The sequence below is a fragment of the Xyrauchen texanus genome, chromosome 23, assembly GCF_025860055.1.
Source record: "Xyrauchen texanus isolate HMW12.3.18 chromosome 23, RBS_HiC_50CHRs, whole genome shotgun sequence".
Lineage (NCBI taxonomy): Eukaryota > Metazoa > Chordata > Actinopteri > Cypriniformes > Catostomidae > Xyrauchen > Xyrauchen texanus.
The window spans coordinates 4,556,379-4,582,604 of record NC_068298.1 but is presented as its reverse complement, the minus strand read 5'-3'; the positions used below and the strand labels follow the sequence as shown (position 1 = coordinate 4,582,604).

The 26,226-nt window shown below is 39.9% G+C and overlaps 1 protein-coding gene across 1 annotated transcript; it reads right to left on the bottom strand.

Annotated features, from left to right (window-relative positions):
- Positions 1-18,248: 18,248 nt before the first annotated feature.
- Positions 18,249-24,991, bottom strand: rhogd (ras homolog gene family, member Gd). Its single transcript, XM_052154452.1, has 2 exons — positions 24,761-24,991; positions 18,249-22,135 (listed from the first exon to the last, which is right to left on the bottom strand). The coding sequence occupies exon 2, from the start codon at positions 22,108-22,110 to the stop codon at positions 21,535-21,537; it is 576 nt and encodes a 191-aa protein (XP_052010412.1). The 5' UTR covers positions 22,111-22,135; positions 24,761-24,991; the 3' UTR covers positions 18,249-21,534.
- Between the last annotated feature and the right edge of the window lie 1,235 nt (positions 24,992-26,226).

Below are 26,226 nucleotides of genomic sequence, written 5' to 3'. Positions count from 1 at the left end.
AATAAAATAGAAAGCAGATGCACATGGAAAAACGAACGCAGTTGAATTGCGCTAAAATAAAAAATAAAAATTATGCACGCTGAAAAATGGCAGAGATTAAAGATTAAAAGATGAAAAAAGACAGATAAGCGATGCTAAAAAAGCTGGAGCATTATTATGGCTGAAAGTTTTACTCGATTACACAATATCTAGGTGGTTAAATCTTTCTGAGCAGAGCAACTTTTCTAGCAACTAGAAAATGTTTATTGACTCCGTGATTCTTACAGGCCTTGAAAATAGTAAAAAAAATTCCCAATATATCAATAATTATATTGTTACTGTAGTGCAAACGAGTGAAAATGCTAATTTTTGCCATCTGAAATGTGGTTTCCACTAGAGGCAATGTTAATGTTAGATATATGTTATGTGATTATCACTAGAAAGGAAGCCTTTTAAGATTAATTTTAATTACTCTCCAATTTATTTATATAGCAAATACACTTTCAGATATCGTAAAATACTAAATCTAACATGTTGAAATACATTTATAGATGTCAATTTACTAGCTGTAATTCAATCGTTGATACAAGGAATATATATTTGTACTAGTAACAATGTATTTATTGATATAATAATTATATAACCGATATGTGAAATTGGAATTTCAACTAGTAGGAAATTATCATATATATGGTAAGTGGTCTGCACTTATATAGACCTTTTTAAGCCTTAGCGGTATTCAAAGCGCTTTACACTGTGACTCATTCACCCATTCACACACACACATTCATACACCAATGGAGGCAGAGCTGCATGCAAGGTGCTAGCCTAGCCAGCAACTTGGGGTTCAGTGTCTTGCCCAAGGACACTTCGGCATGTGGAGTCGTGTGGGCCGGGAATCAAACCGCCAACACTGCGATTAGTGGCCGACCCGCTCTACCACCTGAGCCACAGCCGCCCCGCTATATAAGATATATATCTTATGTTACTTTCCAGGTAGGAGTGAATGACAGATCATTGTAAAATTCTATTAGTGCAAATGCAATTACGAACACCAAGAATTATGTTTTTTAGTAGTTGATATTTCATTTTTTTCGACTTCAAACAAAATGCCTCCAAAGATTGCATCTTAATACCGACCCTGAGGCCTCTGTTTATCTGCGACTAATTACATCATATTTATAACAAGAATAAAAAAAATTTGTACTGATATTAAAATTGTCACTTTCACTAGTAGTAATTCCATCCTGATTAAGAATTACAGTTTTAACTCGTGAAAATTGAATTGTTGATATATAACCAAAGTTCAGCTATGAAACTCTATGCGGCGCAAACTGGTAGGACCTTTGAGCTTGTTGTCTGTTAGCCAATCGGCTCGCTCACGTGACATGTTGAGACAATCGGCAAGCATAGTGTAAGCTGACTGGTCCTTTATGTACTTGGGTAGCCAATCAAATCTCTCTCTTTGTGTAGCATTTGAATTGCTCAGTTTTGCGCCGCACTGCGAGCTTTCCTTTCTCCACCCCAGCAGCACTTGTCTAGATCTGCTACATGGGGATTTTTTGTAATGTCTATTTGAGCAGCAGCATGTCCACATGCTTAACTCAGTATGTCAGTGTATTTTCTAGCAGTAGAAAGTCTCTATACTTGCTCTGCAGCAGCAGCAGCAGCGTGGCAGATCTAGTCCGTCAACACCAATATCCTACCCACATCAACATGCTAACTCTCTCCAAGAGTTATTATGACTATATCCTACACATGATTAAATGCCAAATGGGCTGCCATGCCATGATTGTGGACCCTGTTTAATAATAGTCATGTTTTATTGGAATTAATTAAATTATTCAATATGTCAGTAAAGCCATGTTTAATCTAAGGATAATGATGAAATTGTAAGTATAATGCTTACAATGCTTTCCAACTCGTAACTTGTTCTTCCGTAGTCCTGCTGAGCGCTTGTCTCTTGCTGTGTTCATTACGCTCGCCTCCCATGCTGTTGACACACACAGGAGATGGTACACTTGTGAATCTTGAGCTAATTGCTCCCTCCCAACTGTGCTCAGCTGAGGCCAGAGCAAAACAGCAGAGCTTATCGCCATAATGACGAACAGCTGCTCATGTTCAGAACAGGGAAATGAGAGAGGCAGGCAATCATCGACATGCGAGCGCCAGCCATGCAATCCTCGCCACTTTAGATTCTTTCCTGTATTTGCTTTTAAAAGCCTCTTAGATACATTACTGTAAATCTAATTTTCCTACTACAAATACCTAGTGGACATATTGAAAAATATGCCCTTCCAATGAGCTAAAACTAGCGACGCTAGTAACTGAACAATATTTTTCTGTCGTGTGACAGTAGTTCAGCTGTTATCACAACAGTAGCTTTTCCACTAACGTACAATTTTTGATGATGTAACGGGAGCCAGCTGATAGATAGATGTGCAATGAGTATAAACCTCACTCTCCTGACCTCAAGAGGTGCACTAGCGTCTGATGCTAGGGGCTGTAGCCTTTAGCCTCCTTGTTAGCGGACCCGCTTCCTATGCCGGAGACACCAGTTCGAGTCACGTACAGAGTGGGTAGAACAGGAGCATCACACTGACAAGTAACAGTGTAGCATCACAAAACAGTGCATTTTGTCACATATTAGCCTTTTTCACAAGAATTGGAAACTACGTCACCACAGGGTAAAGCTAATGGCAAATTGGGAATTACAGTTCATTTTAATGAATCAGTACTATCGGACGTGTCATGTAAACTAACCAGTTGATATTAAGGATTCACCTATTCATTATAAAGCGTTGAGAAGTCAAATTAATTTTAGTGAATCGTTACAGTTGGCGGGGTCATTTCAATAAACCATTAGAGCCGACTGGAGACCCAGCAAGTTAACAAATGGTAAATGGTCTGCACTTATAGAGCGCCTTTTTAACCTGAACGGTATTCAAAGCGCTTTACACTGCGACTCATTCACCCATTCACACACCAATGGCGGCAGAGCTGCTATGTAAGGTGCTAGCCTGCCATTGGGAGCAACTTGGGGTTCAGTGACTTTCCCAAGGACACTTCGGAGTGGAGTCATGTGGGCCAGGATTCGAACCACCAACCCTGTGATTTGTGGCCAACCCGCTACTGAGCAACAGTCACTTTAAATTGAGACCATAGTTTCCATATGTGCTTAACACTTTCTTTAACACCCTATTCAATCAGCAAGATTGAATAACCCAGAAGAAACACATTTGAAAAGATCACGGCTGAAATTTCCAAAAAAATCATATTTTCACACCTTACACCCAAAGTATGGCTGTTTCATCACAGACATTGGGGGACCACAAAATAAACCTGCTTTATTATAGTACTATTTTTACCATTTATTTCTTTAGGAGTAAAACTTTTTAATGAGCCACAAATGACTGTTTTTTGTTTTACTGTATATGAGCTGTGAATACACCTGATGTGTGTCTTTTTCACTGTCTCAGCTCATCAGAGTAAAGCTATTGCTCATGCACCCCTCCTGCACAACACATGCTCCGCTACTAGTCAATAGGAACACAAATATAACATCAATTAACAGTGTTTCTGTAATCAACTCCCAACACATCACAGTCTTTCAAAGCAAATGAGGAAATATAGAGTTAGCTCCATCTTTTCACGTCAGCACACACACTGTGATTCACTTTTGCTCTGGCTTTTATTTTTAATAATCTCATCTGAATGCAGGGCCACACTGTTTCTGTGTAGGAATATGTAGTGGGCAACATTTTTGAAGCACTATGAATGCTTCTCTTGAGTTGAAACTCAGGGAAGCCCACAAAGCTGCAATGCAGAGAGTCATATTGAGACTGCAGTGGAGATGGAAGCTACACAACAAGCGACGTGATGCGACAAACTAGAAAGCTTCCATTTATAATCAATTACTCTGTCAATATGGCAAGCATTCAAATTTGATGCCTTGCATGCTTGCGGTGAACACAGCTTGACTGAATATAACAGGAACATTCTAGTTTGTTGCATCGCTTGCAGTGTAGAAAGCTTTGTTGATAATAATGGGAACATTATATTTTGTTGTGTCATGCCGCACATTTGAAGTGTACGCATGTGTTTTATTATAATGGAAATGTTATGGTTTGTTGCATTATGTTGCACACTTGCAGTATAGAACGTTTTTTTTACAACTATCTCTCAGGTAGGTCCTTCAAGGTAGCCCGGAGAGTTGAGATATCTGAGCCACATCAGTTACTTATGGGGTACCTCAGGGTTCGGTGCTTGGGCCACTTCTCTTCTCTATATACACAACATCACTGGGACCGATCATTCAGGCGCATGGTTTCTCTTACCACTGCTACACCGATGACACACATCTCTACTTGTCTTTCCAGCACAACGACACCACCATGACTGCTCGAATCTCTGCCTGCCTGGCAGACATCTCGGCCTGGATGAAGGAACACCACCTACAACTCAATCCAGCCAAAACCGAACTCCTTGTCTTTCCAGCCAACACTGTGCAGCTGGGATCGACTACAGTAACGCCTTCAAAACCGGTCAGAAATCAAGGGGTAACCGTTGATAAACTAAATTTCAAGGACCACATATCAAAGGCCGCAAGATCATGTAGATTTACACTCTACAACATCAGGAAGATAAGACCCTTCCTCTCTGAACATGCCACACAACTGCTCGTTCTGTCACTTGTCATAACTAGACTGGACTACTGTAACGCTCTCATTGCAGGCCTTCCTGCATGTGCTATTAGACCTCTCCAAATGATCCAGAATGCAGCAGCACGTCTGGTCTTTAATGAACTAAAGAGAGCACATGTTACACCACTCCTTGTCTCTCTCCACTGGCTGCCGGTTGATGCACGTATCAAATTCAAGGCCCTGATGCTGGCATACAAAACAGTCACTGGGTCTTCTCCAGCATACCTAAAATAATTTCTGCAGATCTACACTCCCGCCAGACGCCAGCGGTCGGCTAAGGAACGTCTCCTTGTTGTACCAACACAAAGAGGCACCAAAACACTTTCCCGGACTTTCAGCTTCATCGTACCGCATTGGTGGAATGACCTTCCCAACTCCATCCGTGAAGCAGACTCACAAAAGATCCGTAACACTCTTTTCCAATTATCTGTTGTCCAATGTCTGTGTTTCTTTGCTCACTCAAACCTTTTCTTTTTGTGTTTCTGTTTCAAAAGTGTCTTTTCTTTGCATTTCTTCCCATAAGACCTCCTGAGTCTTCTCTTTACTGTTGTACATGAAACCGGTGTTGAGCGGGTAGAATTCAATGAAGCTGTCAGCGGAGGACATGTGAGGCGTCTATTTCTCAAACTAGAGACTCTGATGTACTTATCCTCTTGTTTAGTTGCACATCTGGTCTTCCACATCTCTTTCTGTCCTTGTTAGAGACAGTTGTCCTTTGTCTTCTTTTGTCTTTGAAGACTGTATTGTACACCTTTGGAAGAAATCTTCAGTTTTTTTGTGTGGCAATTTTAAGCATTGCATCACCTTCATTCCTCAAAACAATGATTGACTGACAAGTTTCCTTTTTTGCCATTTTTGACTTTAAGCCATGCCAGTCTATTGCATACTTTGGCAACTCAAAAACAAACACAAAGACAATGTTCAGCTTCATTTAAAAACAAATTTAGCATGATTTAGCATGATTACTCAAGGATAAGGTGTTGAAATGATGGCTGCTGGAAATGGGGCCTGGGGGAAATGGGTGTACTCTTTTTGCCCACATTAAGAAAGCCAAAGGAGACTGTGACAAGAAACACAAAACATACTGTCTATGTTTTCCATTTTTAGAGAGAATAGTCCATCCTATGACCAAGATGATACTGACAGAGGTCAGTGAAAGGCGTCGCAGACTGGCTGGAAGCTTATGGCTGTTCATTTCCAGTGAGCCTATGTGTAAGGTTCAGGAAGTGGACAGTTAAGCATCCCATGTTTTACTGTTTGAGTTGGCAGCAGTTTATCCACTGTGAAATCTGTTATAGTAGACTGAAGTGATGTCTGGCTGGCATAGCCTGCAGTAGTCATCACTCAGCGACACATAGCGTTGGGAATCCGACACCAAGCAGGACTGTAGCTCGATCTGGCAGGCACTGGTAGCCTCGGGAATATGTATCCAGAAGTTGAGACAGGGAAACAAATTGTGTAAATATAATGTAGATGCTATTCACTTTATAGCAGATTTATAAAATATGAGAAGTGTTTTCGGTTCTGGCAGAACTGACTAATGACAACATAACCATGAGTTGAGGGATAAATTAGGTGTATGCCTGTCTGAAGAGATAAGTCTTTAGTCTAGACCAGTGTTTCCCAAACTGCGGTATGCGTACCCCCTGGGGGTACGTGAGGTGACAATGGGGTACACGAATACATTTCTGAGATTTACCGTTCTTTTAATTTCCTCACAGTCTAAAATAACATTAAAACCCAGTGCATGTATTTCTCACAGGCAACAATTTTGTGTGCCCTCTAGTGTCGAAACACCAAAATGGTTGTGTCATAAATATCAGATAAATATTTAATGAAATGACCCTATCTTTTGCAGTTAAAAAAATGCATCTACTCACGCGTCGTGCATCACACAAGTATCTTTTTTCATCAGCCCAGCACCCTGCTAGGTGACATAGCTTAGTGATAGCAAGTAAAATACTTCACGGTTCAGTCGTCCTGACATGTGCACTGTGCACATGTCAGTCGTCCACGATTTTAGTTTGTCTGGGTTTTATGAATTTTTTCACAGTTTAAAACGTAATTTGTACTTAAGTTTACATGCATAGTGAGTTTTGATTCTGATGGTATAAGTTCATCAGCTTTGATGACCGACATCGGGTGTGGCCAAATCATTTTCCACATTAACACACAGTAATTTTCACTCACATTTGCTTGCATGCAAAAGACCTCTTTTTACATTGTTACGTGATGTTTTTTTCAGCAGATGAGCTCAACTTTGCTAATTGTCAAATGTGACATAGAAAAGCACCTTGAGATGACCACGCAATTGCACAGATACTTACCCTCATTGCTTGAAGTCAGGCAGCAATGCCGTACCTGCAGTGATGCGCGATTCCAGGCACAGAATCGAACGCTATTCATGCATACCATGACGTGATGAGGGGGGAGTTTAAGTTAAGCAGTTATATCATATCTCAATCAGTAAGCATGATTTATTCAATATGTATATGATTAATATTTCATTGTGGCAGGGTGGAGGGCGGGGCCGGGTCGTGATCCTACACACCCGGTCCTGTATTAGGCTAATCAAGAGGGATAAAGGTCGACTGCAGAGGATCGTGCGGGAGAGAGATATCGTTTACGGACATGTCCGTCATGTGAGTTTGTCTTCTGTTTTAGTTTGTTATTAAACCATTATTTATGTTGAAAGCCAGTTCTCGCCGCCTCCTTTCCATTGATCCCTTTACAATCATGTACAAAATAACATGTTTAATATAATAGAGTTGCTTTACAAAGATAATTGTGTTAAATATACATATTCTCAAAATACTAGATATTAGAGAGGGGGTACACGAAAGGATATTGAATGTTTGGAGGGGTACGCCATTGTAAAAAGTTTGGGAACCACTGGTCTAGACTTACACTGAAGGTGTGTCTGAGTCACGAACACTGCTAGGAATTTAGGAGCCAAATAGGAAAAGGATCCACCTCCTTTTGTGGATTTTGATAGTCTCTGTATTGTTAACCGGCAGGAATTTTGCGATCGTAGTAAATGCGATGGATTATAGCATGAAAGAAGGTTGCTTAAATACTGAGGAGCTATTCAGAGCTTTGAAAGCAATTAACAGAATTTTCTGATTAATATGAAACTTAACAAGAAGCCAATGAACAGGCAATAAATTGGGGCTGATATGATCATATTTCTTGGTTTTAGTCAGCACTCTGGCTGCTGCATTTTGAACCAACTGAACTTTATTTATTGAACCTGCAGGAAATCCACCCAGTAATGCATTACAATAATCTAGTCTGGAGTTTATGAACCCATAAATTAGCATTTCGGCATCAGAAACACAAGAGCATGTGTCGTAACTTAGTAATATTGCTGAGGTGGAAAAATGCTGTTCTACAAACATTTGAAACTATAGAAGACGATGTAAAAGTACTCCACTGAGAGTAAAATTATATTTTAGCAGCTTATATTGGTTATAGAGGTTTTGGTGCTATAGTTAGTATGGCTGTTTTGTCAGAATTGAGTAGAAGGACATTTCTAGCCATCCAATCTTTGATACTGATATACTCTGCTAACTTAAGAGTATTGTGAAATTTTGTCAGGTTATGTAGAAATATAAAGTTGGGTATCGTTGGTGTAACAGTGAAAACTATTTCCACGGTTCCTGATAATGTCTCCCTGTGGAATGTTTCCACGGTTCCTGATAATGTCTCAGCATTATTTGATCCAAGATTGCGGCGCGGTAGCACGCAGCGGCCACTCCGGATCCACAATGGTGCTATTTTTGTTAAAAAAGCCCGACTTTTGCAACACATTGACATCGGAGCAACCGGTGTTCGTGTCTACCATCGCCAGACACTACTGAAATATAAGACTCATGCAAAAACCAAGCTGCATGATGACCTGCAGAAGGCGCTACGCGTACTCGGCTTGCTGCGGAGACCAGGCCTCCAGCCCTCGGCGTCGCCTGATGCCGGTGGCCGGGGGAGAGGATGTCGTAAGCGGTGTGCGAGAAAGCGGAAGCGTGGAAAGAGGGCGGGGGTCCATGCTAGGCTAAAAACAAACCCTAGCCGGCCGGCTCTCCCGTCTATCCTGCTCTCAAATGTTTGCTCCCTGGACAATAAACTGGACTATATCCTACTCCAGCAGGCTACGCAGCGTGAGTTTAGAGACTGCTGCGTCTTTGTTTTCACGGAGACGTGGCTCAGCGACAGAGTTCCGGATGCCGCCATTCAGCTAGACGGGCTTGCCTCGTTTCGTGCCGACAGAAATACAGCTCTCTGCGGTAAGACTTGCGGTGGTGGCTTGTGTGTTTACATCAACACGGAATGGTGCAAGAACTCTATGCTAGTCTCTAGTTACTGTTCATCGCTGTTGGAGCTTGTGACTGTTAGATGCAGACGCTTTTATCTACCACGGAATTCACCACTGTTTGCATAACTGGAGTTTACATTCCCCAGCGCTAACGCTAAGGAAGCGCTCTGTGAACTGTATGGGGCTATGAGCTGAACTGCAGAACACTCACCCCGACGGACTGTTTATTGTCGCCGGAGATTTCAACCATGCAAATCTCAAGACAGTGCTCCCTAAATTCCATCAGTATGTGGACTTTGCAACGAGAGGGGCTAACGCGCTTGATCTTGTTTACACAAACATCCCAGGCGCTGCACCGGGTGGAGCCCCGCCCCACCTCGACTACTCAGACCACATCTCTGTTACGTTAATTCCAGCATACAGACCGCTCGTCAGACGCACAAAACCGCTTCAGAAGCAGGTGAAAACCTGGCCAGCAGGAGCCATCTCTGCTCTTCAGGACTGTTTTGAGTGTACTGACTGGCACATGTTCAGGAGGCTGCAACATATGGCGATTCTACCAACTTGGAGGAATACACAGCATCAGTGACCAGCTACATCAGCAAGTGCATTGATGATGTCACTTTCTCCAAGACCATCACCACACGCTCCAACCAGAAGCCGTGGATGACTGCGGAGGTGCGCACGCTGCTGAGGTCCCGAGACTCCGCCTTCAGAGCAGGCGATAAGGCAGCCCTAAGAACAGCTAGGGACAAACTGTCACGGGCAATCAGAGAGGCAAAGCGCGCACACGCCCAGAGAATCCACAGTCACTTCCAGGACAGCGGTGACACGCGGCGCATGTGGCAGGGCATCCAGGCCATCACCAACTACAGGACAACATCAGTTGCCTGTGACAAAGATGCCTCCCTTCCAGATGCGCTGAACGATTTCTACGCTCGGTTTGAAGTGCAGAACGACGTGATGGCGAGGAAGTCCACCCCTCCTCCCAACAACCAGGTGCTCTGTCTTACCACGGCAGATGTGAGGAAAACTCTACGTAGAGTCAACCCACGGAAGGCTGCTGGACCAGACAACATTCCTGGAAGAGTGCTCAGAGGATGTGCAGACCAGCTAGCAGATGTTCTTACCGACATCTTCAACATCTCTCTGAGCAGCGCCATTGTTCCAACGTGCTTCAAGGCCACCACCATCATCCCCATGCCAAAGAAGTCTTCAGTGTCCTGCCTCAACGACTACCGTCCCATCGCACTTACACCCATCATCATGAAGTGCTTCAAGAGGCTCGTCATGAGGCAGATTAAGACCCAGCTGCCCCCTCACTAGACCCACTGCAGTTTGCGTGATCGTTCAAACCGCTCAACGGACGATGCCATCACCACAACCCTCCATCTGGCCCTCACCCACCTAGACAATAAGGACTCATACGTTCGAATGCTGTTCATAGATTTCAGCTCAGCATTCAACACAATCATTCCCCAGCACCTGATTGGAAAGCTGAACCTGCTGGGCCTGGACACCTCCCTCTGCAACTGGATCCTGGACTTCCTGACTGGGAGACCTCAGTCAGTCCGGATCGGGAACAGCATCTCCACCACCACCACCACACTGAGCACTGGGGCCCCCCAGGGCTGTGTGCTCAGTCCACTGCTGTTCACTCTGCTGACTCACGACTGTGCAGCAATGCACAGCTCGAATCACATCATCAAGTTCGCCGATGACACGACCGTGGTGGGTCTCATCAGCAAGAACAACGAGTCAGCATACAGAGAGGAGGTGCAGCGGCTGACGAACTGGTGTAGAGCCAACAACCTGTCCCTGAATGTCGACAAAACAAAAGAGATGGTTGTTGACTTTGAGCACAAGGTGAACACACTCCGCTGAACATCGACGGCTTCTCTGTGGAGATCGTCAAAAGCACCAAATTCCTTGGTGTTCACTTGGCGGAGAACCTCACCTGGTCCCTCAACACCAGCTCTATCACCAAGAAAGCCCAGCAGCGTCTCTACTTTCTTCGAAGGCTGAGGAAAGCACATCTCCCAACCCCCATCCTCACTACATTCTATAGAGGGACTATTGAGAGCATCCTGAGCAGCTGCATCACTGCCTGGTTTGGGACTTGCACAGTTTCGGACCACAAAGCCCTGCAGAGGATAGTGAGGACAGCTGAGAAGATCATTGGGGTCTCTCTTCCCTCCATCAAAGACATTTACAAAAAACACTGTATCCGCAAAGCAACCAGCATTGTGGACGACCCCACACACCCCTCACACAAACTCTTTACCCTCCTCCCGTCTGGCAAGAGGTACCGAAGCATTCGGGCCCTCACGGCCAGACTGTGTAACAGCTTCTTCCCCCAAGCCATCAGACTCCTCAATACTCAGAGACTGGTTTGACACACACGTGTCCTGAGTTGCACTTTAATTACTGTCACTTTATAACTGTCTGCAACATCAATAACTGCTATGTGCATAGAACACTATCTCATAGTATGTTATGTTTACATTTTTAGAAACTGTCATCTTTTTGCACTACTGAGTACTGGTCGGCGCTGCACTGTCTATTGTCCTGTTCATTGTCAGTAATTTGTTGTACTGTCCTGTACTTTTTGCACATGTTTGCACGTGCACTTTATATAGGTATATATAGGTAGTTTATATAGGTATTTTATTTTGTTGTGAAGTCTCATGTGGTCCTATGTTGGTCCTTTGTTGTTTTTATGTAGCACCATGGTCCTGGAGGAACGTTGTCTCGTTTTGCTGTGTACCGTACTAACTGTATATGGTTGAAACGACAATAAAAACCAATTGACACTTGACTTGACCAAGGAAAGCATACATAAGGAGAAAAGTAGAGGCCCTAAAACTGAGCCCAGTGGCACTCCATACTTAACTTTGCTTGATCAGACAATTCTCCGATTACATAGAAAAAAGTGGTAGCGGTCGGATAAATAAGACCTAAACCAAGAAGTCATCAGATGCCTGTCTAAGAGAATGTTGTGATCTATGGTTTCGAAGGCAGCACTAAGAAGCACAAGATGATGATAAGTGCTGTTTCTATACTATGATGGGGCCTAAATCCTGACCTAAATTCATCACAGATACAATTTCTTTAAAAATTAACATAGTTGGAGAACACTACCTTTTCTAGTATTTTTGACATAAATGGGAGATTTGAGATTGGTCTATGTTTAACCAACTCTCCAGGATCAAGCTGTGGCTTCTTGATAAAGGAGTTTGATAACTTCCAGCTTAAAGTGTCTTGGGACGTGCCCTAAGAATAGCAAGAAGTAACTAAAATTAAGAAGAGTTTCAGAGATGACTGGAAAGACCCCTTTCAGGAGCTTAGTAGGAATTGGATCTAGCATACATGTTGTTGCTTTTGATGCTTTAATAAGTTTTAATAAGTTAGCTCTTCCTGACCTACAACAGCAAAGCACTGAAGATGATCGTAGGGAATACTATGAGACACTGTCTTCTGAGGTGCTGTGGGAGACAGTTGCATAATTGTAATTTTGTTTCTGATGGTTTAAATTTTATTAGTAAAGAAATTCATAAAGTACTAAATTACTGCTGTGCTGCGATCGATTATCTGGTTCAGTCGAGACTTTGTTTCTTGTCAACTTAGCCACAGTCCTGAATAAACACCTAGGATTGTTGTGGTTCTTTTCTAAGAGTTTGCTCAAATATGCAGACCTGGCAGCTTTTGGAGCCTGTCTGTAGCTAGAGACACTATTGCACCTCGAAATAGCTTTTGTACTCTTACATTTGCACTCCATAGGGGGGTATTTATATTTGGCCTATGATTAGCCAACTCTCCAGGATCAAGCTGTGGCTTCTTGATAAAGGGGTTTGATAACTGCCAGCTTAAAGTGTCTTGAGACGTGCCCTAAGAATAGGAAGTAATTAAAATTAAGAAGAGTTTCAGAGATGACTGGAAAGACCCCTTTCAGGAGCTTAGTAGGTACTGGATCTAGCATACATGTTGTTGCTTTTGATGCTTTAATAAGTTTTGTTAGCTCTTCCTAACCTACAACAGCAAAGCACTGAAGATGATCATAGGGAAAACTATGAGACACTGTCTGTTAGCTTTTGTATTCTTACATTTGCACTCCATGGTGGGGTATTTATAGTTTGTCTCACTACATCAAGTTCTTTTTAACTTTTTGGCATACTGTGTATTTGAGACAGATCTGGAAGATTTTTAGTGAATCTAATGTTGCGCATTTGCAATGTGGAGAGCTCTTTGATTATAACAGGAACGCTAGTTTGTTGTATCATGACGCATAAATGAAGTTTGAGAAAGTTGAAAGCATTGTTATTAAAACAGGAATGTTCTAGTTTGTTGCGTCATGTAGAACACTTGCCGTTTAGATGCCTTTGTTGATTATAACGGGAATGTTCTAGTTTGTCACTTATCTAGATTCTCTGGGCCAGCTGTCTCTCTGGGGTGAGTCACAACTACATCGCAGGCTAAACAAATTTTATGCCAGGATTCAATCCTTCAATCTGCACAACAATGTGAAAACACAACTGCAAAATCTTAATAAGATGAACAGCTTTTGTGTGAAATATTGCATCATCATAACCAGCCTCCACACGTCTGGCTTTATGCAGTTGAGTGTGTGATCTGGAGTGGATGTGTCAAAAGACATACAAGGTATTCATTACAGGTGTCTCATGCCACTCCTACAGTATCTGTACAGCTGCAATTTTATAACTCGCACATACCAATAAAACTCACATATATATATATTTACAGAATGATGTTACATTTTCAATAATGCAATGCTCATTTGTCCAGACCTACTAATTTATTTAAGATGTTGGCTATTCAATTTATACATAAAGTGACCTGAATACACTTCTTCAACGATGAACATTATAAGTCATTTTTATATTTTCTTGTGGGGCATAAAATGAGGATTAAAAATGTCGAGGTGATATAATTGTATTGCAAAAATCAAGATTATTGGCATTATTATTTCTTTAAAAACATATAATAGCAATGTTGTTTTGTTTTGTTTTAAAACATTAATCATAGAGGACACCTTAAGACCCGCATGACTGTGTCAACATTACCAAGTCTTCAAAATATCAGATAATTTGACCTTTTTTGACCTATTAGATTAGTTCAGATTGTCAAAGTTTGTAACCCCAAGAAAGGTTCATGACGTTCATGATTTATAGTATATCAAGTATTTACAGTATATGCTGTGGGAATCAAAAAAGGACAGGTACGGCTGGCATGTCATATGAACAAGTTATTATAAATGGTGTAAAGGTAGAGCAAGTCTCAAATTTGTAATATTTAGGTACAATCATTGATGACAAATTCTCATTCCAGAAAAATGTGGAGCCTACTCAGAAAATTAAGAAATTTTAGCATTGATTACAGATCGATGATCGAGCGTATTTTAACACTGTATATAACATAAGTATATAACATTGTTTCGTGGTATGGTAATTTAAAAATGAGAGAAAAATATATTAATACGAGTAATTAACGAAGCAAATAAGATCACTGGCCAGAAACAGAGCTTGTTTTTTTCACACTTTATGAAAAAAAAAAAAAAAAAAAAAAAAAGGCAATTGCAGTATATTCAGATCAGACCCATCCCATCAATTCCTGCTTTGAGGCCCTCCCTTTGGGGCGTAGGCTGCGTATACCGCTGGCTAAAAAGAACATATATAAAAGATAATTTGTTCCATTGGCGGTAACGGTTTTAAACCAAATTCTTAATTGAGGTACTCTATATTTATATGGATACATGTGTGTATGTGTGCATATATATGCATATGTATTGTATTCACTGTACATACCTGTAAACGGTCCTGCTCACCCCGCTCCAAACGGGACTCGAACCGGCTTCTCCAGCGTAGGAGGTGGGTGCTCTAACAAGGATGCTAAAGGCTACAGCCTCTAGCATCAGTCGCTAGTGCACCTCTTGAGGTCAGGAGAGTGAGGTTTACACACTGCACAGCTATCTACCAGCTGGCTCCCGTTACACTCACCCCACCTAAACCTCACTCCCATCCGGGTCACGGCACCATTGTAACCAATCCTGCTCACCCCGCTCCAAACGGGACTCGAACCGGCTTCTCCAGCGTAGGAGGTGGGTGCTCTAACAAGGATGCTAAAGGCTACAGCCTCTAGCATCAGTCGCTAGTGCACCTCTTGAGGTCAGGAGAGTGAGGTTTACACATTGCACAGCTAAATACCGGCTGGCTCCCGTTACATATGCATTATATATATATAAAATTGCAATTCACTAGATTTATGTATGTTTTTAATGGGGACAAATGTGTGTTGCATGAGTTTCATTATGTGGATGTACAGTACTGTCTGATAAGATGTATTTTTTATGCCAATGTGTCTGTGAAATATTTCCAATTTCAGCTCAGTGCACAATTTAGCAAATGTAACATGTCATCTGGGTATTTTATGCAAAGACTTACATACTATACACATTATACATGCTATATACCTTCCAAACATAATCAATGTTTAAGGCAGACCACCCAGATGTAATATTATGTAAGTGATGGACTTCAGTGCCATCTAGAGGAAAACATTGTTACACGACATTCACTTAAAATATACAAAGTGCAGCATTGAAATAGCATTATAGTACTTTTCCCCCAAATAAACAGTCATGGTACACCTGGAAAGGTGTGGAAACTCCTTTCAAATAGAAATATTCTCTGCTGTTTTGGAGTGCAGTCTGCAGCTAGTGTGAGAAAGAAACATAGATATGTCATTGCAATGGAGGAATCATTCAGTTCGCACCTGCAACATGCTGGTGAACTGTGCATTTCTAAGTTGCTAGCAGTGTGTCTGGTTATTTATCAGCCCTTTGTTGTGGCTTGTGCACAGCAGCAGCGGAAACTGTCTTAAGTAAGGACATGTGATGCACATTAACATGTCAGCAACAATGCCACCCTGCTTACTGACACGTCTCTACTTTCTGTTTCAGCAGACACTGATGTCTAATATCCAAAGTACCCAAGTGTGATATGGCACACACACGCATGTCATTAAAACATAAAATAATATATTTCAACAATGAATGAAAATGAAAATAAATGCTTATTTATTCTCTAAATGTCTATTTTTATGTTTTAGTGGAGATAAGTTTTTCTGAAAGACCTTGTGTCTCCAGGTTATGCGTCAATCAAGTTACCATTGTAACGAATTAAATGTACAATTTCATAAACAAAATTACTTTTAATTAATTCTTCCTCCCGACCCTCTCGTAACAATTTCTTCTGACGTTATCGCTAATATTTTGTTAGGTTAGTCACTAGGGGACAATCTTACATTGCCATGGCAAACATGATTTTGTATAGTAAACAGTTAAAAATGGTTGAAAACTGTATTTTTGTATAAATGTCAGCGTTAAATTCGCTTTCTAATGAACACCTTGTAGTCTCATAACCCTACAAGTAATGCAATGTACAAATGAAATGGAAAATGTCAACCCGGTTATGTTTTCAAAGGCATGCAAAAGTTTTTATTTTCTGAAATACTTTTGCATTCACACACAAAAGGTTCCTTCACAATAGTTTGTATTGCCTCGAAATCCATCCCTTTCGAAAATCAACCATGCTTTTACTAAAGTAACCATAGTTGAACTATGGCATTTGTAATAAAACCCTGTTAAGCTCGAAATGTATCATGGCTTTACAACAGTATATAGCATGATACTCATTGTAAAACCATAGTAATAATGAAAGAAAACCCAAACTATGGTAATAAAAACCACAATCATTCTCCAAAACATGGTTGCATGGTTAAGAATGGTTTTGCTGGCATGGTCAATTTGTGGTACAAGTACGGTTTTAAAAACCATGATTTCCACCAAAAACACATGAGAATTAACCTCAAAATGAACCATGGTTTTACTACATTAAGTAGTAAATGCAGTAAGTATGTAACCATTGTTTGTTTTGGTAAGAACTTAATACATGTACCACAAATTAACCATGTTACTATAGTAACATTAACCATGTTTGTTTTACTGAAATATTATTTTTATTGAAACTAGTAAAAGAACGCAAAACATATTGTGAGGGAACGCAAACTACTGCGAAGAAACTTGAAACTTACTGTGAAGGAACGCAACGCTTATTGAGAGGGAACACAAACCTTATTGTAAAGGAGCGAAACTATTGCGAGGGAGCGTAAAAAGCAAACTATTATAAGGGAATGGAAAACTAATATGAGGGAATGCAAAACCTATTGTGAAGGAAAAAAACATTTTTGGGAAACGCAAACTATTACGAGAGAACGCAAACTATTACGAGAGAACGCAAACTTACACGCAAAACTAATTTGAGGGAACACAAACCTTATTGTAAATGAGTGAAACTATTGCAAGGGAGCGCAAAAAGCAAACTATTATAAGGGAATGCAAAACCTATTGTGAGGGAAAAAAACATTTTCAGGAAACGCAAACTATTGCAAGGGAGCAGAAAACTTATTACGAGGGAGCAGAAAACTTATTCCGAGGGAGCGCAAAACTTATTCCGAGGGAGCGCAAAACTTATTCCGAGGGAGCGCAAAACTTATTCCGAGGGAGCGCAAAACTTATTCCGAGGGAGCGCAAAACTATTACGAGGGAGCGCAAAACTATTACGCAAAACTAATTTGAGGGAACACAAACCTTATTGTAAATGAGTGAAACTATTGCGAGGGAGCGCAAAAAGGAAACTATTATAAGGGAATGCAAAACCTATTGTGAGGGAAAAAAACCATTCAGGAAACGCAAACTATTGCAAGGGAGCGGAAAACTTATTGCGAGGGAGCGCAAACTATTACGAGAGCGCAAACTATTACGAGAGCACAAACTATTACGAGAGCGCAAAAACTATTACGAGGGAGCGCAAACTATTATGAGAGCGGAAAAACTATTACGAGAGCGCAAAACTATTACGAGGGAGCGCAAACCTTATTATGAGAGAACGCAAAACACATTTAGAGGAAAAGCAAACTATTGTGAGGGAATGCAAAGTATAATGCTAAACTAATTTGAGGGAATGCAAACTATTGCGAGGAAGCGCAATACTAATTGTGAGGAAACAGAATATTTTGCGACGGAACGAAAAACTTTGACAATAAATTTTTCTCCAAGGGAAAGCTTAAGTTAAATTCTTTAACGCACATACACATTATTTTTCAGATATTTGAAACCTTACAGAGACGACCCACTTCACAGAATGACCCTAATAAAGTAACTGAACCACAGAGAAGACATGTAAACATTTATTCAGCATAATTTAAAATAAATTTCACGGTTAGTTCATTTATACAATTTATTTTGGTTATAAAAATGCAATTTCGACAAAATCAAGTTCCCAGTGTATAAATGTAGTACCACATACCATAAAACGCAGACAGTATGCAGCATGAGGCCTTACTGTCCGCTTACATTGAAGTGATAAAATAGAAACCAGCTCACCAGTACATGTCACAATCACACGTGCACTCACCCTCGCACACGTCACACCTACTAAAGATAACAGCTTACATATCTCAACAACAACACAATGTTTAATTCAGTTCGGCAACATGGAATTCATTCAAGCTCATTTCAAAACAAGAAATGATCTCTCCAACAGATGCAAACATTGTTGCGATTCATATCAGGTGTGACTCAAACGGCTGACATATACAAGTCCAGTTATAGCAATAAATCTTTCTATTCAAAGGCAGTCATTGGTCACATTTGACAGACAAAGAAGAAGAGCACACATTTAAAACGCAAGGTATTTTAGAAGTTTGACTGCATCAGTTATTAAACGTTGGGTGTGAGTGAAACGGAGTCACAGGTTTCAACAGCGTCTGTTTTCATACCACGCTGCTATTCAGTAATGTCAGTTTTGCAAAATGTTTGACCACCACTTTAAGATGAAGAACACAAATCACACATTAACCGGTAAAGTCATTGTTCGGTAAAATGGAGTAAAACAGGCGTATCATAACATGCATCTCAAACGGCGTGCGATTATCTTTTTAACTGTTGAGATAAGTGGAAATTTACAACAATAATATTGGAAACAGACTCGAATATTGAGAACATTGTGCGAGTGCGGTAATATTGACGTATACTTAATGTGGTTTAACTTGGTTTTCCCCATGTTTAGATCAAGATAATCAGATCTTGGTAGAATTAAACATCTGCCAATGTTGTTGAAAGAAATCATGTGACAGACTAAATTTGGCGAAATTGTCGAAATAGTTATGGGTTTGTACTATGGACGCAGTAGATTAGCGCAACGACAGTCACGCATGCCTGCAGCTCATTCTTTGGTCTAGGAGGTGTTTTTTAACCATATTTTATGTCACACAGTGACGCAATGCAGCAAAGAGTGAGGCATTTACTAAAAGCTGAATCAAACTGACATGACAACAGAAAATAAGGCAAACTGCTGGTCAAAGGCTTTGTTGTGAACTCCGGTAAGGCATGCAGGTCAACCTGACAGACAATCTCTTTATGTAGAAAATCTAACCAGGAAATACGGGCTAACCCAAATTGAACAGGTTGATAATACAGGCATGACTAATACTTGTTTAGCGTCACAGTGAGATGTAGCCATTAATAAAAGCCTTTTGTTGAGATGTTTCCACAAGGAACAATTCTCAGAATGACTCCCACACTGAGGTCACATGATTAAAGGTAAATCCCATGAGAAATGTCCAAGATTTTAACAGTGGCATTATTTTAAGACAATTAGGCATATTCTCATTCCTGTAATACAACAACAACAACAACTATATTTAAATTGTAAAATAATCGTATTTTTGTACTACTCTGTCGTTTTTATTTAAAACAGGTAACACTTCACAATAAGGCTGTTAGCTAACATGCAGTTAACATGAACCAACAATGAACAACATTTAAAGTACTTATTAATCATGATAAATGTTCATTTCAACACGTCCTAAAATGTTTTTAACGTAAAAGTTGTATATGCTAAAATTTGTTTATGCATTGTGAACAACCATGAACAATTGTATTTTTATATATTAACATTTAGTGAGTTTAAAGCAATATATCGGGTTTAATTCAAGATGAGCTCAATTGACAGCATTTGTGGGATAATGCTAAATACAACAAAATACCATTTCAACTCGTCCCGGCTTTTCTTAAAAAAAAAAACTAAAAAGTAGCAAAAATCGACGTTACAGTGGGGCTCTTACAATGCAAGTCAATGGGGCAATTTTTGGAGGGTTTAAAAGGCAGAAATGTGAAGCTTATTATTTTCTAAAAGCACATACATTAATTCCTCTGTTGAAACTCGTGTATTATTTGAGCTGTAAAGTTGCTTAAATTAAAATGTTCACTGTTGTTTTAGGGATTACGCCCTGTTACGTTGTCATGGCAACAAAGCTGTAAAATTAGATATAACTTTAAACAGAAAAGGCAAGTAAGCGATCAGTTTATTGAACAAAAATCATCATTAAAAAGCATAATATTTAGGTCTTATGGCCATATTTTTTAAAAAGTGAGTATCTTAACGATTACTGATTGGCCCCCATTGACTTCCATTGTAAGTTGCCTCATCGTTACAATGATTTACAGGATGGCAGGATGAGTCGAAATAATTTTTAGTGGTAATCAACGGTAACAAATGCTGTTGATTCAGCTTAACTTGTGTTGAACCTGGAATACTCCTTTAGTAAACGCTGTAATTAATAGTAAAAATTGTTAAATGTTAGTTTGTGATCCCTAATGCATTTACTAATGCTAATAAATACGACTTTATTGTAAAGTGTTGCCACAAGATTATTTCTATAACTTTATTATACACGTTTAAAATTTTAGGATTAAAATGTACTTTATATTCATTAAATTATTGCCACAATTTAAAATATTAAACGGGCCTAAAATGTGCATTTCATTATGGGGAAAAAATCTTTTGGTTTTGGTGCGAAATAAAACCTAGACATTTCATAATAAGAGTCACCCGTTGGCCAGTACAACCCAAATATTCTACTATTAATAAAACTCAATCAAATATTGCTTTGGCGATACTGCACAGATATGGTTAAAATACAAAATGTACGTTAGAAAAATTCAAATTTAAATTGCATTTCAAAAGGCACATCAGATTTGGCTGGGAAACGTCCCGCAGAGGGACTATAAACACATTCTGATGAGTTTTCCTCATTAGAGGCATTAAGACAAACTCGTTGCATAAATGAGCCTTGGTCACACAACAGTCTTCGTTATATTGCACACTTATCGGAATGCAAAGCATTGCGAAACACAACACCGTTAATTTGTTTGCGAATGCATCTTTCATTGAGTGGTTCTGCTAAAACATTGTTATTAATCATTAGAAAAACAGGTGAGGAACTTCGGCTTACTGATTTAAAATAACATGAAGAAACAAGGCGTCAACAAGCCCGCAAATGAGCCAAAGAGACCTGAAAGAGCGATTAAAGAGGCGTAAATAAGAAGAGATGGAGAAAGACACAGCGCGGCTGGTTTTCGACTGCGGTCAAGTTCATATCCGCTGACAGTTCTCAATGCACAGACTATAAAAGCACGCACTTCTTCGCATTCTTTTTGGTCACAGGGTAGAGCACAGCACGAACGGCCTCTACGAACACCTCCCGTACGCCCTCCTGGAGAAGCGCAGAACATTCCATGTACTTGACTGCGCCGATCTGTTTGGCCAGCGCGCTGCCCTGCTGCTGGGTCGTTGGCGCGAGCCCTTGCTCCTTCAGCTTCTTAACCGTTTCCTTGTCGGAGCGTAGATCCCTCTTGGTGCCCACCAGAAGGATGGGTACACTCGGGCAGTGGTGGGACACCTCCGGGTGCCACTTGTGGCGAACGTTAGCACAGGAGGAGGGGCTTCCGATGGAGAAGCAAATGATGAAGACGTTCGTTTGCGGGTAAGAGAGTGTGCGCAGGCGGTCGTACTCTTCCTGCCCTGCTGTGTCCCAAAGGTTAAGGCTTACTGTACGGCCGTCAACGCTCATCTGAGCGCTATAGTTGTCAAACACAGTGGGGATGTACTCCTCGGGAAAGGCGTTTGTCGTGTAGGAAATGAGAAGGCATGTTTTGCCGACTGCCCCGTCACCCACCACTACACACTTTATGGTCTGCATTCTTCGTCCACACGGGCAGCGGCACCTACAACCAAGTACAATGCTGCTTTAAGACAGATGATAAAAACATTGCTCTAAAATTAATTGGACCTGAGAGAACATTTTAACCACAGAGGACCCTACTAGAAAACAGACTAAAATTAGTTCAGATCCTGCATACAAGAGCAAAAATGACAATAGTAACCACAGTTTCTGTCAAATTACCTACAGCACTACAGCTATCGTTTCTAAACTGTGGTCACTTGGTATTTGCATGATTGTCATCGGGAAACTATTTTAATAAAATACATTCAACGTGACAAAAACAAGCTTCCACACTGTTTGAAGAAGATCCCAGTTTTATTATGATTTGACAGTATTCACAATAACTGTGGTGATGTTTAAGAGAAATTTGGTTACCATGGTAAATGTTTCGGTACTTAATTTCAAGGAATATTCCGGGTACTCGACAGCATTAGTGGCATAATGTTGATCACAACAAAAAGTTACTTTTGACTAAAATTTCGAGCAAAAGTCGTGGTTACAGTGAGGCACTTACAATGGAAGTCAATGCATAGACACAAGATATTCATACAGACATGATTTTAGTGTGATAAAATCACTTGCAAACCATTTCTTTGTACAGTTATAGACAATTTAACAACTTGGTGGCCATGAAGATTCAACGCTGGAAATCATAAACCACCAGAAAAATTACAATTTAAACAATTTGACAACTTTGATAGTACAGGACATTTAACAGAATAATTAATGCAAGCGTTTAAAAAAATTATAAACCTCACATTTCTGCTTTTAAACCCTCTAATATTTGGCCCCATTGACTTCCATTGTAAGTGCCTCACTGTAACCTCCATTTTGTTTTTTAAAGAACAGGAGGGACAATTAAAAACAAAATAATATATATATATATATATATATATATATATATAAAAATGTAATGCATGAATTTGCAAATATGTTTAAAGTATATTCTGGTTTCTATACAAGTTAAGCTCAGTTGACAGCATTTGTGACGATGTTAATTAACACATACACGTATGTATGTATGTATATGTATATACAATAATTAAATAATTAAGAGACCACAGCAAAATCATCAGTTTCTCCGGATTTATTCTTTATAGGTGTGTGTGGAGTAAAATGAAAAAAAATTATTAATTTATTCTTTAAAGCACTGACAAAATTTCTCCCAAATTCCACATACAAATATTGTCATTTAGAGCATTTATTTGCAGAATGTTATAGATTAACTGTTTTCAGATATCAAATAATGCAATCATCACGATCCTCCACCAAATTTCATAGTTGGTGCGAGACAACGTAACTTGTATGCCCTCTTCAGGTCTCCGTCTAACCATTAGACGACCAGGTAGATGATCGGTGGTGCTTCAGCAAGGCTGGAATCGGGCAGATCCGTCTTTGTGAAGGACGCGTGAGTCAAGCCACAAGGTTATCCCGGAAGAAAACTTGCTTCCTTCTGCTCTGACAATGTTCCCCAACTCTGAGGATTGGATTTTCTAGCAGAACAATGCTCCATGCCACACATACAGGTCAATCAAGGTGTGGATGGAGGACCAACAGATCAAGAACCTATCATGGCCAGCCCAATCTTCAGACCTGGACCCATTGAAAACCTCTGGAATGTGATCAAGAGGAAGATGGATGGCCACAAACCATCAAACAAAGCCAAGATGCTTGAATTTTTGCACCAGGAGTGGCATAAAGTCACCAACAGCAATGCGTAAGACTGGTAGAGAGCATGCCAAGACGCATGAAAGCTGTGATTGAAAATGAGGATCATTCCACCAAATATTGATTTCTGAACACTTCCTAATATGAACTTATTTTCTTTGCATTATTTGAGGAATGAAAACACATCATCTCTTTTGTTATTTTGACCAGTTTTCTGCAAATAAATGCTCTAAATGACAATATAATTATTTGGAATTTGGGAGAAATGTTGTCAGTACTTTATAGAATATGTTCATTTTACTCAAAAACACCTATACATGGTAAATTAAGCATCCAGAGACACTGATAATTTTGGAGCCTTTTTTCTATAATTTTGAATTAATTCAAAATGACGACAGAAATTCCAAATAGAATCCTGTAAACATTCCTTGTTGTCTTTTGACAAGGGCAGCTCGAGAACGACAGCGACCAGATCACTAGCTTGCCTTAAAACCTGCCAGCAACTAACTTTACTCAACTTATCAAAGTTTCAAGTTAGTGGAGTTTCATCAGCTCTCTATAGGGCACGCAGACTGTTATTGCGGAAGCTGCTAATGCTAGCAAACAGGCAGATAAAGTTCATAAGACGCACTTCATTCATATTTAAGTCTCGAAAGTACCACATCAGCACGTATTGCTAACAATCAATCAGGTTGGGAAACTTGCAACTTCCTTATTTTTGGAAACAGCTTTTACAGACAGTGACATTGATTAGCTGCTGTTAGCACTCACGCCTCGTCTAATGAGCAGATTTGACATGGAGTTTCTGCGCGCGCCCAATGACAACTATTTCCTGTAACGTTTCACAACCACAACATACGCTTTACATATTAAACGAACAGCAGGACAAACACGACTCTCCATTTCAGCCCTAAAACGGCAGTTATCATTTTTTTAAGTAGTTTCGAGAAACTCTCACCGCCTCTGAAATCCTGTCGCGCCTCTCCTTCTTGCGTCCGTGTGAAAGCAGACAGCGTGATCATAAAGAGGGCACGCCAAATTAAATTTCAAAGTAAGAGTTCCTCACTCGTCTACTGGTTTAAAGATGATGTATGTAACATTTTCTGTATCATGATACTTTACGCTATCCAAGCTTGATATGCGGAGACAACTATTAATAATTTGGTTGATTTTCTCGAAAACTAAGCACTGTCTTTCTTCGGCTCTGTTTGTTAAGAGTGACCCGCCCCAACAACGTTAGTTAACCAATGGCGTGAGTCGAGGGCGGGACTATCTCTGTGTTTGACCAATGGCAGATGGGGGGCGTATTGAGGTTTATTTTTGCAATTCCGATTGGTGGCGCTAGTGTCGCAGGAATTACTTCAGCTTTAATTTATGCGATAACAGGAGAGGGCCACGATAACTTGAATAATAACTGTATATTACTAAATTATTCACGTAAATATGTATTTAACACTTTTGCGTCAATTTCAAAAAGTTACTCAGAGGTCCTTGAAGGACAAAAATGTCCGCGTCAAAAAAACAGTTATAATATTATATATTAATATTATTTTTCACTTTCAATTAGTTATTTTTTAGCCAATATCAGTCCTGATCATAACTACCAAATATATATTTATTTTCAGGATTTTTAACCCTTCAAATGCCAGTTTGTTTATATAGCGCCGCTGTTGTTTTTTAGGAAAAAAAAACAAAACATGAATTATTTTCCATAACTGATCGCTTACTTACAATTGTTTTTAAATTATTATTATTATCACAGTCTGGGATGTGTCAATGATTAGCAACAACATTGATTTTGATGTATTATTATTATTTTTTGTGGTGTCAGATAAAAAAAAAATCACACTCAGGACCTTAGAGGACAAAAATGTTCATAAAAATATTATATATTAATATTATTTACCACTTTCACTGACTTAGATTTTATAACCAACATCAGTCCTGATCATAACTACCAAATATCCATTCATTTTCAGGATTATAACCCTTTAAAGGCCAGTTTTACATAATGCCACTGTTGTTTATTTCACACACACACACACACTTAGCTGCATAATTTGGTCTGCAGTGCTCTATAATACAGCAAACCGAAAATAGGGGAAAAGCATGTGTTTGCTCCATAGGCTAAACATGAGAAGAATGGCGCCATCTGGTGGAAAATATAAAAAAAATTACAATTTTGAATCCAGGGCTCCAGAATGAAATATAGAATAGAATTCCTGATTTTATGGCACTGGGATCAAATAATGCCGGTTTAATGGGTTTCAATGGGGACATTTCTTTTCCTGAAGGTCCTGAGTATAACTATTTTGTCTACACAGTGTATTATAGGAATGTATATGTATTATAGGAACTGAGGTTGAAATTTCAAAATGACCCCCTAAATACACGCCTTTGGCAAAATGTATGCCGTTGGCATTA

Coding starts and splice junctions, on each gene's coding strand:
- rhogd (XM_052154452.1), bottom strand. CDS start 22,110: ATGCAGACCATAAAGTGTGTAGTGGTGGGTGACGGGGCAGTCGGCAAA.